The sequence below is a fragment of the Ornithorhynchus anatinus genome, chromosome X1 (assembly GCF_004115215.2).
Source record: "Ornithorhynchus anatinus isolate Pmale09 chromosome X1, mOrnAna1.pri.v4, whole genome shotgun sequence".
NCBI lineage: Eukaryota > Metazoa > Chordata > Mammalia > Monotremata > Ornithorhynchidae > Ornithorhynchus > Ornithorhynchus anatinus.
Window position 1 is genome coordinate 115,271,150 of NC_041749.1, and position 17,042 is coordinate 115,288,191.

Here is a 17,042-nt window from a genome sequence, read left to right on the forward strand (position 1 = left end):
AGTCACCAGATGCTCCTGCCAAGCCCCCAAGGCATCTCGGGAACCTGGAGAAAATGCCCTCATGCTGCCGAGCACCCACGTCATTCTCAGCAGCTCCTCTGCCATCTTCTTCCGTCCCTGGCGACTCCAAGGTGCGTGGGAGATCGGAAACTCCCTGACACAGGGAGGGCCTGGGCCAAGCCAGAGCAGAGAGAGTCAGAGTCCCGCTGAGGCTCTCAATAGCCCCTTGTCTGACTCCATCCTGCGCCCTGACGGCAGAAGACGCTGCTGTCGGAGCAGGAAAAGCAAACGCAGCTGGGGAACGGGGACTCTGGCAGTGGATATCCCGGAAAGCATAAATCATTGCCTGGATATCGAAGAGCCAAGATGACCTGCCGAAACCGCCACACTTACCGAACCCGACTTGGGGTGATGCCCTGTACCCGGCGCCCCACGGCCTCTGAAAAGCCCAAGACCTTTAGCGGCGTCTCAGCCTTCCGCCCAACACGCCCACGGAGGCGGGAGGGGCAGGGAGCTCCATTCCTCATTTGACGCATGGGGATCCAGAGAGGTTAGGGGGCCAACTAAGGTTACACGGCAAACCAGCAGCAGAGGCAAGACAGGATCCCAGGTCTTCCGACTCCCCCATCCAGTGCCCTTTCCATTAGGCCTGTGACTATCAAAGTCTTGGGGTCAACAAACCATTTGAGTGGGACCATTCGTTTCCCCTGCCTGCTCCCTCCTCACTGTCCATTGCCCCCTTAGCCTCATCATTGTCCAGCATCTCTCATCTATTTCCACTTCTTTCTCCACCCCATCACTGTTTCAGCCTGGCCATTGAGGAGTCACCAAGGGCCCACTGCCTTTTGAGGGGGATGACCCAAAAGACTGATCGAAGAGCCTTTCTGCTCCTCCCACTAACCCTCCCTGCCCCCACAATTGCTCTTAATCTTACCCCTGCTGTGGCCACCAGTTCTAACTCAAATTCCCCGGGCACTGCCAGAGGAAGAGTGCCCTCCTGGCTCTAGAATCCCAATAAAAGAGCCACCTCCCTCGCCACTGCCATCGGTCCAGCCATGGAATTCCACCTCTGAGAGGGTGACGTCATGGGGATGGGAGAGGGACGAGCTCTCAAACAAGAAGAAGACAGCAGTGTGCTGGTGTCTGCCACTGGAAGCTGAGAGCTAGGGATCAGGCCTCTCTTCTCTGCAGCTTTCCTTTCTGCTCCCCCCAGGTGTTCCCTGTGGCTTCGCTGCCCAAGAAGCAGCCGACGGTGCTGGTGGTGTGCGGGCCTGAGCAGAACGGGGCCATCGGCTTGGTGTGCGCCCGGCACCTGCGGGTGTTTGTAGGTATCTGGGCCCTGGCCCTTCTCCCCCTGAAAGGTGGCAGCCAGGAGGGGAGTGGCCCAAGAATCTTGGGTACAGCTCCGATGGGCGTAGTATAATGCGAACCATCAACCCTTGTTCCACGTCATTGCCAGGCCAGACCCAAGGCCTAGGTGATCCTGGATTTGGTCTCCATGGCAACAGGATGCTTGGCGGAGCCGCGTGGTGGTCGCCCTCCTGGACACCCATTCTCGTGGCTAGGGTTGGTCCAGCCAACACTCCTAATTTTCCCCTCTGATAACCCATCATGAACTTCTTGCCCAAGAACCTTTTGTCAGCACCCATATTCCTTTCTGAGGTGGGGAGCGGGGTGGAAAGAGGTCCCAGGGTACCCAGACAACGCTGGCACAATGCATCCTCTTTGATGCCCAAAACCTGTGGCACAAAATTGGCCATCTGTTTCTCCTCAGCCCCAAGTTCCTGGGTGGGTGTGTCCTCTGTCAGACTCACCCAAGAACCCACCTGGGGAAGGAAGGAGTGAGCCTTCCCCTGGGAGGGGTCGCCTGACTGATCCCACCTTCTCCTTCCCCCACCTCCAGGAGTATGAGCCGACCATATTTTACCCAAAACGTTCGCTGGATGCGCTGTACCGGGATTTCACCACCCAGTGTGAGAAGATGGACATTCCGTTCCTCTCTTACCTTCCTACAGAGGTGAGTGGTCACGAGGCAGGCATGGGACAAACCCCAGACCTCCCCACTTTTTTGATGGGCATCCTCAAAAAAGGCTGGTAAGCCCCTGTCGGGGTCTCCCCTTCGTTCTTGTTTCTCTCTTCCATTCAACTCTCTCCCTCCAACTGCCCCTCTCCTGTCCCCTCCCCAGGGAAGAGCTCAAAGAGCTGCTTAGCGGCTGCAGGAATATCGAGTCTCCCAAGACACCATGTAGCAGGATCCTCTGAAGGTTTTTCACTAGTTTAGAAACATCTGGGTGTTTCGGGGAAACAGCTGCCTCCCCTCTACTCCACCATTTCCCCTTTCCTCTGCCCACCCTGCAGATGGAGAGCAGTTACCAAAGAGAGGAGGACCTCTTCTTTATGGTATTTGTTAAATCCTGTACTAAGCTCTGGGGTACATGTAAGATAAGCAGGTTGGACACAGTCCATGTCCCACATGGGGTTCACAGCTTTAGTCCCTGTTTTAAGGAAGCGGTAACTGAGGCACAGAGAAGGTCACATGGCAGACAAGTGGCAGAGTCAGGATTAGAAACCAGGTCCTCTGACTCTCAGAGCTATACTCTCTCCACTAGGCTATGCTGCTTCTCTAATTTCCTTCACAAATGTGTCTCAGTCCTCACTGATTTCCTTGTCTCCTTTGGAGCTCTCCCTCCCTCCCTCAATCAATCAATCCTATTTATTGAGTGTTTACTGTGTCCAGAGCACTGTACTAAGTGTTTGGGAGAATATAATATAGCAGAATTAGTAGGTATGTTCCCTGCCCATAAGGAGCTTACAGTCTAGAAGGGGAGACAGACAAGAAAATAAATTACGGATCTGCCCATAAGAGCTGTGGGGCTGAGGGTGGGTGAATATCAAGTACTTAAAAGGGACAGATCCAAGCACATGGGCATCACAGAAAGGAGAGGGAGTAGGGGAAATGAGGGATATCTCACTCCAACCAATTCCGATGATCTTGCAGCAGATCCAGGACTTTCAGCTTCCAGGCCTGTGGTCTTTCTACTCAGCTATGCTGCCTCGGCTAAAGCTCTCAGCTTTTCTCAGAGTCATAGAGGGCCCCTACGTGTGCCACTGACAAGGCATACAGCTGGAACTAATCTAGAGAATGTGGATGGTGCTCTGCAAGCCCTCATCATTCCAGATAGCTAGGTGACCCAGAACACAGGGTCTCCTGGTAAGAGAGCAATTAAGCCCATATCATCTGTCACTGACTTCCATCGAGAAATCACATTGTCTCTGGCTATTAGTCATGACTTACAGGAGAGGAGAGGGCTTTGGGGCCCACAGGTCCAGAGAGCTCCTGGAGTTGGCTAGCCCCCGAATCCCCCAGGTAATCATGGGGTGGAAAGTCAGGCCCCGGGGGAGCTTAGGACCTGGGTTTTTGATCTAGGAGGTTTGGAGGGTTATGACTTTCGGCAAGCAGGATGGGAGTCTGTGAGCAGGATGGACTGGGAAAGGCATTACTGAAACACAATAAAATAGCCAGCCTGGCTATTTTTTAAAAAAATCAGATTGGCATCAGATCCTAGGGATGTGGTCTCAAATGATTGTTCCAGGTGTTTCCAGTTGGGACAGGGACTCTGCCTGACCTGATTATCTTGCATCTACCCCAGCACTTAGCACAGTGGTCAGCACATAATATGCACTTAACAAATCCCATGATTATTATTATTATTATCACTGTTGGCTAGGTGGGAGGGAACCAGATTGAACCCAGAATCTTGCCTAGAGGGGTCCCAGTGACCTGACCATAGTAAGTGACCTGAAACCTTGAGATCTTTTGGCAAAAGGGGATTTTTAAAAAAATGATATTTGTTAAGCACTTACTTTGTGCCAGGCACTGTACTAAGCCCTGAGGTATGTACAAGATAATCAGGTTGGACGCAGTCCCTGTCCCATATGAGGCTCACAATCTAAGGGGGAGACAGAAGAGGTATCTAATCCCCATTTTACAGATGAGGAAACCGAGGCACAGGAAAGTTAATTGACTTTCCTAAGATCAAGCAGCAGACAAGTGGAACCACAATTAGAACTCAAGTCCTCTGACGCCCAGCACTAGGCCATGCTAGTGTTAGAAGCCGGGGAATCTAGTGGGGACCTCAGGAATCTAGTGGGGGTCTCCTCACCTTAACAAGCATCCAGGAACTCTGGGTTGGATGAAACTCTGGGTTGGATGACAGAGGTTGGAAAATTGATCTCCTGGCGGTGTCTAGCCATGAAAAGAGAAAGCTGAGGGTGACGAGGGAGGACAGGATGAGGGAAGGATCGAAGAATCTTTATGAGAAGGATGGTGACTTGCCCCCGCAAGGTGGAACCCTCATGGATAGGGGATGAGAGAAGGAAGAGAAGGCAACAAAGGAAACAGAAGGAGCGGGCAGAAAGGGAGGAAGAGAACCAGGTGAGTACTGAAGTAGCAAAGCCAAAATCTGATACTGTCCTAGGGAGAGGGGGATGGTTCACAGTGTCGAAGGCAGGGGAGAGGTCAAGGGTAAGGATAGAACAGAGTAGATTCCACTGAACTTGACTATGAGGCGGTCGTGGGTGACTTCGGAGGGAGCAAAAATGAGACCGTAGTGGGTCAAGACTACAGCTGGAGGAAAAGAAGTGGAGACACTAAGTACGCAAATCGCACTGCAGGAGCAGTACTGCCATGTCTAATAACTCTGTTATATTGGACTCCTTCAAGTGCTTAGTACAGTGTTCTGCATATAGTCAGGGCTCAATAAATACCACTGGCTGATCGATTGATCGAGGTGTTTGGACGGAAATGGGAGCAGGCATAGCTGGAGAGAGCTGTGGGGTCCAGAGGAGGATTTTTTAGACTGGGCGAGGCTTGAGAGGGTTTGAAGGCAGATGGGAAAGAGCTATCAGAAAGTGAAAAGTTGAAGAACGGTAAAGGGAAGGGAGGGAAATGGGAGCAGTTGTTTTTAAGAGAGGAGAGGGGTTGGGTCAGAGCCACAGATAGAGGGGAGAGATTTAGAGAGTAGTTGGAAGACCATTCCCTTGAGAGATGATTGGGAAGGAGGAGAAAGAAAAAGGGGTAGTAATACTAATTATGTTAAGTGCTTACTATGTGTGAAGCACTGGGGTAGACACATGATAATCAGATCAGGAACAGTCCCTGCCCGACTTAAGGCTCACAGTCTAAGGGGGAAGGAGAATGGATTTTTCATCCTCATTGTACAGATGAGGAAACTGGGGGCCAGAGGAGCAAAATGACTTGCCAGCAGGCAAGTGGCAGAGGCAAGATTAGAACCCAGGTTCTCTAATCCCAGACCTGTGCTCTTTCCAGTAGGCAGTAGAGTGGTTGGAAAGGGATGGACAGGATGAAGTCACCTGGGGAGTTCATGCCTAGTTCCTATTTTACTAATAAAATGGTTGGGAACATCATCAGGGATCAGGGAGGTATGTAGAGTGGACCTTTGGTTCAAGATGTCACTGCTCACAGTGTGACTGTGTCCACTGAGAATCTGTTGCACACTGACACCTGGTGCCTGTGAAAATACAGTCGAGCACCCTTTCTGGCACCTTGCCGTTTGGGTGATTGTTGCTCAGACATCAGTGGTTAAGAGGGGAAAGGTGAGTCCTCCTGCCAGCAGGACACCAGCTTGAGTTGTTTTGCCGTAGTAGTGATGGTTGGTACTGAACAATCCACACTCTCTCACCTGGTCCACACATGCCCAGTGGCACACACTGTGAGATGGCTGGTAGGGAGAACAGAGTCCAAGGGTACAAATCTAAGTGCCAGGGTGATACAGAGGGGAGAGGGAGTTGGGGAAACGAGGGCTTAGTCAGGGAAGGCCTCTTGGAGGACAAGTGATTTTAATTAGGATTTGAAGGTGGGGAGAGTGGCGGTCTGTCATATATGAAGAGGGAGGGAGTTCCAGGACAGAGGGAAGATGTAGGCAAGGGGTTGGCAGTGAGACAGACAAGATCAAGGTACAGTGAGTAGTTTGGCATTCGAGGAGTGAGTGTGCTGGGTTATAATAGGAAATCACTGAGGTAAAATAGGAGGGGACAAGGTGATTGAGTGCTTTAAGCTGATGGTAAGATGTTTCTGTTTGATGAGGAAGTGGATGGGTAACCACTGGAGTTTCTTGAGGAGTGGGGAAACATGGACTGAACACTTCTGTAGAAAAATGATCCAGTACCAGAGTGAAGTGAGGACTGGAGTGGAGAGAGACAGGAGGCAGGAAGATCAATGAGGAGGTTGATGTGGTAGTAAAGGCAGGATGTGATAAGTGCTTGGATCAGCATGGTAGCAGTTTGGATGGAAAGGGAGGATTTTAGTGATATCGTGAAGGTAGAATTGACAGGATTTGGTGACAGATTGAATATGAGTGTTGAAAGAGGGAGATGAGTCGAAAATAATGTCGAGGTTACAGGCTTGTGAGGTAGGGTGGATGGTAGTGCTGTCTATAGTGATGGGAAGTCGGGGGAGGACAGGGTTTGGGTGGGATGATGCAGAGTTCTGTTTTGGACATGTTAAGTTTGAGGCGTCAGTGGGACATCCAGGTAGAGATGTCCTGAAGGCAGGAGGAAATGCAAGACTGCAGAAAAAAGTAGACAGGAGAGATAGATTTAGGAATCATCTTTGTAGAGATGGTAGTTGAAGCCATGGGAGTGAATGAGTTCTCTGAGGGAGAGCGTGTAGATGGAGAATAGAAAGGGACCCAGAACTGAGCCTTGAGGGACTCCCACATTTAGAGGGTGAGAGGCAGAGGAGGAGCCCCCAAAGAGACTGAGAGCAGCCAGAGAGATAGGAGGAGAACCATGAGAGGACAATGTCAGTGAAGGCAAGGTTAATGTTTCCAGGAGAAGGAGGTGGTCCACAGTGTTGAATGCAGCTGAGAGGGTGAGGAGGATTAGGATAGAGTAGAGGCAATTGGGTTGGCAAGAAGGAGGTCATTGATGACCTTAGAAAGGGCAGTTTCCGTGGAGCAAAGGGAACAGAAGACAGATTGGAGGGGGTCGATGAGAGAATTGGAGGAGAGGAAGTGGAGGCAGAGGGTGTAGACAACGCTTTCAAGGAGTTGGGGAGGATGGTAGGAGGGAGATGGGGCGATAACTGGAGGGAGGATTTTTTTTAGGATAGAGGATACATGGACATGTTTGAAAGCAGTGGGGAAGAAGCCACTGGAAAGGGAACAGTTGAAGATGGCAGTCAGGAAGGTAAGAAAGGAGGGGGCAAGTGTTTTGCTAAGATGTGAAGGAATGGCATCAGGGGCATGGACCGAGGGGATGGATTTAAAGAGGAGGTGGGAGATCTCTTCTTGAGATATTGCTGCTAATGATGAGAGCCAAAGAAGGGGCAGGAGGAGGGAGGGACTGGAGAGAAGCAGGGAGGATTTTAAGGGCAAACACAGCTGATGGTTTCACTTTTATTGATTAAAGTTCTGTGTCAAGGTCATTAGGAGCAAGAGATGGGAGGGGTGGGGGGCAGGGAGTTGAGGAGGAAGTTAAAAGTCTGTAACAGCTGGCAAGGGCAGGGAGTTAATAAGAATGGAGAAGTAGTGTTGCCAGGTGGAGGAGAGGGCAGAGTCAAAGCAAGTGAGGATGAATTGAGATGGATGAGGTTGGCTTGATTTCTGTATTCTGCCAGCAGTGAGCTGTGGCTCATGTAGAGGAGGAAGCAGACTGTGGAGATGCTCCAGGGCTGTGGGTTAGTGGTACAAGATCGGCAAAGGGAGAGGGGAGCGAGGGAGTTATGTTCAGTGGAGAGGGCTCTCTTGAGGACATCAGTTTGGGTGTCAGGAGAAGGTAGTTTGGGTATGGAGACCAAATGGAGCTCGATGACTCGAGAAAATTGAAGCAGGTCAAAAGATTGGAGGGCTCCATGGGAGAACAGGATGGATTTTGCGGGGAGGGAGAGTGTGGGAGAGAAGGCAGGTGAGGAGGTTGTGGTCGGATAGAGGAATTTTAGTTTTGTAAGCCCTCACTGAATATCATACTTTGAGAGACTTACTAAGGTCTGGGACCATCTTTTTTTTTTCCTTAAAAAAAGCACGTATTTCCTCTGCTCAACTAGAAAGATGGCGGATGGTGCTTTCCTGGAACAACGCAAAGTCACTAGGCAATCACGCCTGTCTCTGGGACGATTTGGAAAGACTTTTCCCATCAATCTTTGACTGCCAAACCACCCCCTGGTGGCCAGTAGTCCAATGAGGAAAGTCCTCTCCAAAACAAGGTGCACCCAGCACCCATCTCCATGAGCCATCCTCCAACCTCACCCAGGGCTGTGAATTTATCAATTAGTCAGTCTTTCACTTGGGAGAGTACAAAATGACCCCACGTTTGCCCCTGTGCAATAAGCTACACCATCCTTTCTGGGCAATGTCTGTTCCCATTAGAAAGGGAATGGAGAAGCAGCGTAACCTAGTGGAAAGAGCATAGGCCTAGGAGGGAGAGAGCCTGAGTTCTAATCCTGGCTCCGCCACTTGTCTGCTGTGCGCCATTGGACAAATCATTTAACTTCTCTTAGCCTCACTTATCTGTGAGCTGGGGGTTAAGACTGTGAGCTCTGTGTTGGACAGGGACTGTGACCAACCCTATTATTTTGTATCTATCCCAGCACTTAGCACAGTGCTTGGCACAAAGTAAGCGCTTAACAAATACCATAAAAAAGAAATGGAAGTGATGCCTGTAGAGAGTAAAGGAGTGGGAGAGAAAAAGTTCAACACCTAAAAAGGAGAAAAGCCCAGGCTCTTGCCATTCCAGCCAGGCTATTGAGAACAGGGGAACTCTTCTTTCCCAGAAGCCCCCTTTTCTGGGTCAGGCCAGTGGAAGAACACATAAAAAAGAGAAATTCTTCCCCTGCCTCCTGCCCTCCAGTTGTTTGAGTGTGGTTTGTACACTCTCAATGAGTGAGACTCTTACTACTGATAGAATGGTATTTACAAAGGGTTAAATAGGGGAAGTGCAGGTAGTGAAAGAGGAGGAAAGAGAAATAAAATGAAAATATGGTGTCATCTTCAAGGGCGCTTCACACTCTTTTCCAGGATAGTCAGGAGCCATGGGGAAGTCCCTTTTTTTCCTGGAAGGATATATGGGTTGAAGGAAAAAAAAAAGCAAAAAAACTTGAAGAGTCCCTGCTTGCTACCCTGTCATTGCCTGGTCTGGGTCCAAAGGCAGGCTTCTCTTTGCTTTTGTAGCCAAACCCACAACGCAATCCCACAATTCCTTCCCTGGTGAGAGTTCATTGATAAAGCGGCTGTGCACACAAAAACCGCTTCACACTCTTCTTCATGATAGCCAGGAGGCATGGGAAGGAGGGTCTGGGGGAGGTGTGTGTGTTTGTGTGTGTGTGTATGGGGGGAAGTTAAGGGGGAAAAGGGAGAATTGGGGGCTTCAGGAGAGAGTTAAAGGTTTGGAATATGGGTGGGGGCTGCAGGCTTGGGAGTCGATGAGGGAGGAGATGAAGTGTTGCTGAGCAGAAGAGAGCTAAATTACAGCAAATCAGAATGAATTTGAAGTGGCAGAAGCCGGCTGGGTGCCTGGGTTTCTGCCAGCAGAGTACTCTGCATGAATGAATGGGACTTCTGAAAGCCATTCAGGGCTGGTGGTTGCTGGTGTGAGAGCAATGGTGGGCCAGGCAGATGAAGAGTTGAGTTTGATGAAGGAAAAGATGTTGAGGGTGGGCATTTTAATATCAAGGGTTGGGAGAGTCCAGAAGGGGTGTGATAGTGTGGGTCACGTAGAGCAGGCCCTGAGTTCAGTAGTCCCAGTTGGGGGTGAGTTCTACCTATTTCCTTCCAGGCTGGGTGAGGGTGAATGGAATGGCTGACAGTGAGCATTGGCATGGCAGAGGGTTGATCTTGGCCTGATTATAGCCCTCTAGTCCAGTCAATCAATCAATCAATAGTATTTATTAAACACTTATTGTGCAAAGCACTTACTAAGCACTTTGGGGAGTACAGGAGAGTTGATACTTCACGATCCCTGCCCTCAAGGAGCTTACAGTCTAGAAGGGGAGACAGATGTTAAAATAAGCGATGTATACATGCAAAAGTGCTGTGGGATTAAGGATGGGGTGAATAAAGGTTATAGATCTAGGTGCAAGGGTGAGGCAGAAGGGAAAGGGAGTGGGGGAAATGAGGGTTTAGTCAGGGATGGCCTCTTGGAGGAGATGAGATGTGATTTTAGGAGGGTTTTGCACTTTCTCTCTCACTCTCTTTCTTCCCATCACATCCTAAAACTTTCTGGAATTAGTGGGGTGTTGGCACTGGGTAACAGACTAAGAGAGCTGGCTAGAATGTAAGATAGAGAAGCAACACATCCCAATGGATAGAGGCAGGAGTCAGTAGACCTGGGTTCTAATCCTGACTCTGCTCCTTGCCTGCTGTGCCTCAGTTTCTCTATACCTTAGTTTCCTCATCAGTTAAATGGAGATTAAAATGCCTGTTCTACCTCCCCCTTAGACTGTGAGCCCTTTGTAGGACGGGGAGTGTGCCTGATCTGATTGGAATGAATCTACCACAGTGTTTAAGATGTAGTAAGCATTAAACAAATGCCATAATAATAATAATAGTTGCTTTGAGTGGGCTGTTAGGTTCTTGAGGGTAGGGAACATGTCTTTTATTTCTATTGAATATCCACAAGCACCTAATGCAGTGTTCTGTACACAGTAGCCTCTCAATATAGCATTCTGCATTCAGTGGTGGGTGCCCAGTACAAGTGTGCTCTGCACACAATAGGCATTCAGTACATGCTCTTAAAACAGGAGGCACTCAGTACAGCACTCTGTACAATGCACAGTGCTCAGTCATTGACAGTAAAATTATTGGCAAAACCAATCATCCACTTCTCTCCATAATAATGATTGTGGTATTTGTAAAGTGCTTACTATGTGCCAAGCACTAGGGTAGATAGAAGATAATCAGGTTGGACACAGTCCCTGTCCCACATGGGGCTCACAATCTTAATCCCCATTTTATAGATGAGGCACAGAGAGGTTAAGTGACTTGCCCAAGGTCACACAGCAGACATATGGCAGAGCCAAGATTAGACCCACATCCTCTGACTCCCAGGCCCTTGCTCTTACCACAAAGCCATGCTGCTTCCTAGAATTTGCCCTAACCCTAACTCACCCCCAACATAACCTTAACCCAATCCTTATCCTAACCATAATCCTAGCCTCAGCCTAGTAGAGTGGTCCTTTGGTTTAAAGATGATGCTGGTGATGGTGAGACTGAACCCATGAGTGCGAGCATCTCTGAGAGAATCACTTGCATGTACCTTGTCCTTGAAGCCACAACCCTCATCTTAGTCCTAATTCCCTGTCTCCAGTCCTATAATCTGTCCAAACCAGTCTTAATTAAATCCTTACCCTCATCCCAACCTAATCTTAAATTCTAGCCACACCCGTAACCCTAATCCCAGCCCAGTGGTGAATCCCCCCAGCTCTTCTGGCTGCTCCACCATGGGGTAATTTTTTCTGGCCGCACCTTCCCCTGGGACCCGCAGGGAATTTCTGAGCTCTAGGGTCTGAGCTTCTAGTCTGCAGCTGCAGGGCCGGAGTGACACTCCTGGGTGGACCCCTCATCCTGCTTGTGTTCTAAGCAGGGTCAGCCCCTCCCTACAGCCAAAACAGGGGGTCCTGACAGCTGGAGTGGGGATGGGGTGCAGCGCTGATGGGGACAGGGGGACAGGGGTGACCCCTCTGTGTACAGAGGCAAGTGGTCAGTTTCTGCTGCCAAATTCAGTGACACCCCTGCTCTGGGCGGGGCTGCGGGGCGATGTGTGTGTGGGCAATACAGACCCTCAGTGGTGCCCGGATCAATCGCTCGGGAAGCAGCTCAGAAGCAGAGAAGAAAGGGGAGGGGTGGGAGTATCAAATTCCTTCATGTCACTAGCAACCCCCCAATGTTGCCACTGCCATCGCTTCTGTTTCCCTAAGCTGTAACTCTAACCCAAACCCTTACCCCTACCCAACCCAAAACCTAGCCCTAACCCTGGCCCTTGATCTAAGGAGGTTTTTCAACAATCGAGGTTGTTGACAAATCATTCATTGGAAGCCTTGACATTTGGAATTTCCTGGTGAGTGGATTTCAACAGTTTATTGCTTTCCCAACATGGAAGGAGACCTCACCGGGTCTCCCCCACCCTATCCTCCAATCCACTCCTCCTCCTTCTTTTACTACAACCTTTTGTTTTTTCTCTCTCCTTCCTCCTCTCACTCCTCTTTGCCAGCTTGTCCTCCATCTCTTCTTTTCAGTTTCATCCACCCCATCTCTCATCTGCTGAGCCTCAAATCCACATTTCATATGACTGTCTGTCTGTCCATCTTTCTGTCTGGGCTCCTGTTGACTTGTTCCTCCAGCAGTGTTGCTCAGGCTTCCTGCCACTAGAACGGGGTTTGGGGTGGAGGCATAAGGTGGGCATAAGGGCATCCAAAGCCTGTCATTTCATCATCAATGGTATTTATTAAGCATTTACTGTGTGCAGAACCTTGTACTAAGCACAGGTCTCCCCCTTCCACCTTCTGAGTTTCTCCATGTGGGAGATGGGACAGGAACCTGGCTGGAATGTGGCCAGACAAATGTCCGAAGGTCTTTAGAGAGAGGTGGGAGGTCAGGGAGATCCGTGCAGGGATCCTGGCAGCCTCTTGCCATCCCCACCCCACCTACCCAGCCTCTCCCAGGCTAGACAAGCTGGGCCGTATCTTTACTTGCTTCCTCTTCTGGAGGTTCTGGGAGCTGCAGCAGCATGTGAGTGTGTGTGTGTGTATATGTCCAAATGGCCTAACATCTGTTCCTCTTTTTCAAGGTCCTGGAGCCAAAGTTCTGCTCAGAGTCTCTCCAGGGCTGGCGCCAGGGTGAACTTCAGGCTGCCAGGGCCAGGGCAGCAGGGGCAAAACTTTCCTGCTCCCCAGTCTTCCTCTCCACGAGACATTGCTGGGGGAAGGGGATGACCTACCAGCTCTTGGGGGCAGCTTCCCCATCCTGGTTGGGTTGGGGGAACCAGGGGACATCATCATCATTGTCATCATAAAAATAGTCTTTGTTAAGCGCTGACTAGGTGCCAAGCGCTGTACTAAGCACTGGGGTAGGTACAAGATAATCAGGTCAGAAACCGGGGAATCCCGTCTCTAAGCCAGGGCTGCTGCCCACCCTGGCCCCTTCCCCCCGGCATTCCTGGAGTGGTGGGGCTGATCCAGAAGCAGGGCATTGTGTGGAGGGCACCTAACTACCGCCCCCACACTGAGTCCCCTAGATTCTGGGCCTTGCAGAGGGTGCCCCCCGGCTCAGCAAGGGCCTCAGGCAGAGGGCTAGACTGGGGTTGAAATGCCAACCCAGAAGCCCCTGTTGGGAGCTGTTCAACTCCAGGGAGTCCACTGGGACTCTCAGAGAGATGACTGGCTTCCCCCTCCCCCTCCCTCTCCCGTTCCTAGGTACAGCTCATCAATGATGCCTATAACCTGGTGGTTGATGCCATCCTGGGACCTGGCGTGGATCCTGCAGAAGTCAAGGAGCCCTATACCAGCATCCTTGCCACCTTGAAGCAAATCAAGATCCCCATCGTTAGCTTGGATATCCCATCAGGCAAGGATCCTGGGCCTGATACCTGAGGGGAGGGGGTGCTGATGGAGTAGGGAAGGTGGAGGGGATAGGATCAAAAAGTTCTTGCCTTTCTTAGTCTCTAACCTTCCTCCTCCAGCTCAGGATGTTGGGAGCTGTAGTGTTTCAGTGGTCACTTATGAATTCGCAGAGTCTAGGGAGCCAGGTGGGGGGCCGGGGGAAAAGAAGGTAGGAAGGAAGGAAGAAAGGAAGGAAGGTAGGAAAGAAGGAAGGAAGATAGGTAAGAACACCCCCCCCCACCCCAGCCCCGACTCTCCCCATCAAGGTGCCTTCGGGCCACAGGGTAAACACACTCCCGCCGTGGAGACATGATGTAATTTCAAAAACACACGAGCGTCTGGGGAAGTGTCTGGTGTCTCCATTAGACGGCCCCAGCGAGAAGGAATTCGGAAAATGGAAGAACAAACAGCCGGCTGTCCGCGATGTCAATGGGTAAATTCCCACCCAGAGAAATGCCTGTCGTTGCCAGGGCCGGAGCTCTTTCCTTGCCCGGGCGGGTCTCTGGACTCCAGGCCTGGGGTGTGGACTGGCATCTGGGGGATCAGACCAATGGCAGGGAGCCCTTGGGGCTTACCCAGCAACAGGAGGGATTAAGGGGAGACTATCAATCAATGGTGTTTATTGAGCGCTTTCTCAGTGCAGAGCACTGTACTAAGCACTTGGGAGAGTACAATACAAAAGAGCTGGTGGGCACCATCCCCGCCCACAAAGAGTTTACAGACTAGAGGGGGAGAGATATGTTGATAAAAGATACTGGCAGGTGGAGCTGTACATAAGTGCTATGGGGCTGGGGGAGGGGTGAATATCAAAGTGGTCAGGCAGAACTTTCCCCCACTGGGGAGACACTAGAACACATTGCTAGAAGCGGGTGTGGAGTCTGGTGACTTTCCTTCCCTGTGGATTTTTAGAAATAATCTGGGGCAGGGGTGGAGCTAGTGGAATGGACCAAATAACTGCACAGTCTCTTCCACAAGGATGGCTTTATGAGTTAGGCAGCTCCGGGATCCTCCTCCTGCCCCTTTACCCCCATAATCCCCTGTGGGTTCCCCAAACCCAGAACTCTTCCCCAGGGTCGAGGGGCAACCGCCCCCCCCCTCCAAAGCACACTTCCTGCCCTCCTGGCCTGAGAGTCCAGTGTGTCTGACTCCTTCTGGTCCTCATCCCCAATCAGGAACCCAGCCAGTAGTTGTTCCAGATTGAGTAAGCTCAGCCCCCAAAAACAGGGACTGGAGAGCCCTGGAGAGAAAGGAATGGAGCCAGTATGGATCAGGGGAAATGTTTCCTAAATCAACCACATGCAAATACTGGCAGAAGAACACCCCTTCACCCTCTTAACCACTGGTGTCTGAGCAACGTTCATCCTAATGGCATAGAGTCAGAAAAGATGCCCGACCGTATTTGCACGGGCACAGTATGCAAGAGATTCTCTCTTAGACAGAAACACCCCCTTGTGGATGCAGACGCCTGGCCAGCAGCTTCATCTTCAAAACAGAAGACAACTATGACAGTGAAAATCCCAGACTGGGGCAACAGCTTGGGTTCTTTTTGGATCGGGTTGGCAGGGCTCACCCTGAGCCCTCAGGAAGCTTGAGCTCAGGACAGGAAGATTAGGAAGGGTTTTCTTTTTTCAGTCCCCTCCCTGACTTGGGATGGAGCTCATCACTGAAGGTCTTGGATGAAGCCTCATCCTCTCTCCTATTGGGACCCCACTTGGGTAAGCATTGATTGATTGATTGATTGATTGGTTGATGGATTGCTGCTCAATGGCAGAGCAAGGAGTTAGGAACCAATCAATCAATCAACCAGTCAATAGTATTCATAGAGTATCTACTGTGTGCAGAGCACTGAACTGAACGCTTGGAAGAGTACAATAGAGTTAGTAGACACAATTCCTGCCCACAAGGAGCTTCCATTCTACCGTGTGCACAGCACTATACTGAGTGCTTGGGAAAGGACAAAAGAGTCCCTCCTGCCCTCAAGGAGCTAAGAATCTACTGTATGCAGAGCAACGTACTGAGTGTTTAAGTAGTGCAGAACATTGGATTGAGCACTTGGGAGAGTACAATAGAGTCGGTGGTAGACCCGATCCCTGCCCTCAAGAGGCTGACTATCTTGTGACAGAATCAGATGGACTGGGCACTGATCTGCTGTGTGGCCTTGGACAAGTCACTTAATGTCCCTTGTTCTCAGTTTTTCCATCTATAAAATGGAGATACTAACACCTGCCTCATCCCTTAACCGGATGTCTTGAGGATAAAATGAGATACTCCTTATGACAGCAAGGGGGAAAAGAAAAGTGCCCTACCCATTCAAGTTACAGCTATTATTAAGGAACAAGACTTTTCTCCTGTCTCTTTTGGGCAAGGGAATGCTGCTCCTCCTCCTCCTCAACACTCATCTCGCTTCTCCTTCTCTTTTTCCTTGCAAACAGGATGGGATGTGGAGACCGGGAGCGATGATGGGATCAGCCCTGAGGTCCTGGTGTCCCTGGCCGCCCCCAAGAAGTGCGCTGACCGCTTCTCTGGGAAATATCACTTCGTAGCTGGCCGTTTCCTCCCTTATGATGTCCAAAAGAAGTTTGATCTGAACCTCCCAGGCTACCCGGGGACAGAATGTGTTGTGTCTCTTTAGAGAGAGTTGGGGGGAGGGGGACGAGGAGAGGAACAGATCTCCAGCCCACATCTCCTACCCCGATCAGTCACCCAATAAATAATCATTCTGTGACTGACAAGGAAAGCGTTTTCTTTGGAATGATTTGAGGGGAATGGGTATTGGGGGGGGGGGTACACTATCTGTTGAATGCTCACCTGTGGCAAGCTGGATCATTTTAAAACAAGGTGACTTAAGGTTAGGCAGGGCTCAGTCTGAGCATGGGTTATCAAGGGAAGCTGGATGGAGAAGTTGGGCGGGGGGAGAGGCGGGGGGGGGAGCATTCTCTTCTGGCCCAGAGAGATGAAACTTGCCCAGAGGCAGGGGGGAGGGACGAGATGACTTCTGGATGTCCTCTCAGGGTCTCTTGGGTTAATGGAAAGATCTGGTCCCTGGTTTGGGAAGCTGGAGTGAGGGAGAGGGGAGAAGGTTGGGAAGTGAGGTGATTCTTAAGGTTAGCAGGTGGTGTTTGAGGTCTGGTGCTTATTTGTAAGGGGGCTGCCCTCTTCCCAAATGGAGAATGGTTTGTGAGAGTGGGGACCCTCCTCAGCCTTTCCACAAGTCCCTACTCCCCCAGTGCCAAGGGCTGAGGGCTGAGGAGAAGCCAGAGCAGAGTACTGGACCTTCTCCCCTCAACAGCCAGGAGTCAGTCAGGAGGGCAGAGGGGCAGGATTTGCAGGTCAATCCCCTTTTTCTGAGGGAAGACAGAGGCAGTGCCTATCCCCACCCCAGCCCCATCCTGGCCCCTGCCCTCAAGGAGAGGAAGGAAGGGAGAGAGGG

The 17,042-nt window shown here is 50.7% G+C and overlaps 1 protein-coding gene across 3 annotated transcripts in view; it reads left to right on the forward strand.

The window, feature by feature from the left end:
* The window catches only part of YJEFN3 (YjeF N-terminal domain containing 3), a 52,495-nt gene extending 36,151 nt beyond the window's left edge, over nt 1–16,344 (forward strand). For 2 of the 3 annotated variants that reach the window (XM_029050033.1, XM_029050035.2), the window contains 4 exons: nt 1,214–1,324; nt 1,904–2,017; nt 13,427–13,577; nt 16,045–16,344. In XM_029050033.1, the coding sequence (XP_028905866.1) occupies nt 1,214–1,324; nt 1,904–2,017; nt 13,427–13,577; nt 16,045–16,244 (576 nt within the window). In that variant the 3' untranslated portion in view covers nt 16,245–16,344. The remainder of the gene's footprint in view (nt 1–1,213; nt 1,325–1,903; nt 2,018–13,426; nt 13,578–16,044) is intronic. The other variant, XM_029050037.2, reaches the window with a different exon arrangement.
* Nucleotides 16,345–17,042: the final 698 nt, after the last annotated feature.